General features: G+C 49.9%; 1 protein-coding gene across 1 annotated transcript; it reads left to right on the top strand.

The window, feature by feature from the left end:
- Positions 1–6: 6 nt before the first annotated feature.
- On the top strand, positions 7–1,182 carry LOC116465958 (mucin-3A-like; the record flags this gene model as incomplete). The annotated part of the gene is made up of 1 exon (XM_032148849.1): positions 7–1,182. A coding segment is annotated over one exon (1,176 nt), but the record flags the coding sequence as incomplete, so codon positions are not given.
- Between the last annotated feature and the right edge of the window lie 3 nt (positions 1,183–1,185).

Raw genomic sequence — 1,185 nt, 5'->3', positions numbered from 1 at the left:
TTCACTGTTTCCAGTTCCGCAGCAATGTCCACAAGTGTCACTCCATCTTCCCCCAGCATCCAGAATACAGAAACCTCATCCCTTGTCAGCATGACCTCTGCCACTACTCCCAGTGGGAGACCAACTATCACAAGTACTGACAGCACTCCAACAAGTTCCCTCCTGACGACCTTCCCAAGTACATATTCATTTTCCTCTTCCATGTCTGCCAGCAGTGCAGGGACCACTCACACAGAGATTATTTCCTCACTTCCAGCCAGCACCAGTACAATCCACACAACAGCTGAATCCACCCCGGCGCCCACTGCCACCACCTCATACACCACATCCACAATGATCGAACCACCTTCAACCACTGTAGCAACTACAGGCACAGGTCAGACCACCTTCCCCAACTCTACAGCCACATTCCTTGAGACCACCACAGTGACTCCTACAACTGACATTTCTACAGAATCTCTCACAACAGCCATGACTTCTATTCCCCCCATCAGTTCTTCAATTACTTCCACCAATACAATGACTTCTATGACAACTATGACCTCTTGGCCCACAGCCACTAATACGTTATCATCACTCACCAGTAGCATTTTATCTTCTACACCTGTGCGAAGCACAGAGATGACCACCAGTCATACCACAAACACCAGTCCTGTATCCACCTTGGTGACCACACTCCCCATTACCATCACCAGGTCTACACCTACATCTGAGACTGCCTACCCTAGTTCTCCCACGAGCACTGTCACAGAGTCCACGACCGAAATCACCTATCCCACCACTATAACAGAGACATCATCTACTGCTACCTCTCTTCCACCCACCTCTCCCTTGGTCTCAACCCTAGAAACCGCCAAAACTCCTACCACACACTTGGTAACCACCAGCCCCAAGACCACCTCACATAGTACCACCAGCTTCACTTCTTCAACCATCTACTCCACAGCCAGCACACACACCACTGCCATCACCTCAGTTCCCACTACCTTGGGTACCATGGTGACTTCTACATCCATGATCCCATCTACTCTGAGTACAGGTATCCCTACCTCACAACCAACAACTATTACTCCCTCATCCGTGGGCATCACTGGTTCATTACCTATGATGACAGACCTCACCTCAGTGTACACAGTCTCCAGCATGTCTGCAAGGCCAACAACTGTCATTCCCTCATCTCCCACT

The sequence above is a fragment of the Hylobates moloch genome, unplaced genomic scaffold (assembly GCF_009828535.3).
Source record: "Hylobates moloch isolate HMO894 unplaced genomic scaffold, HMol_V3 SCAFFOLD_16419, whole genome shotgun sequence".
In the NCBI taxonomy this organism is placed as follows: domain Eukaryota; kingdom Metazoa; phylum Chordata; class Mammalia; order Primates; family Hylobatidae; genus Hylobates; species Hylobates moloch.
This window is presented reverse-complemented; position numbering and strand designations above follow the sequence as displayed.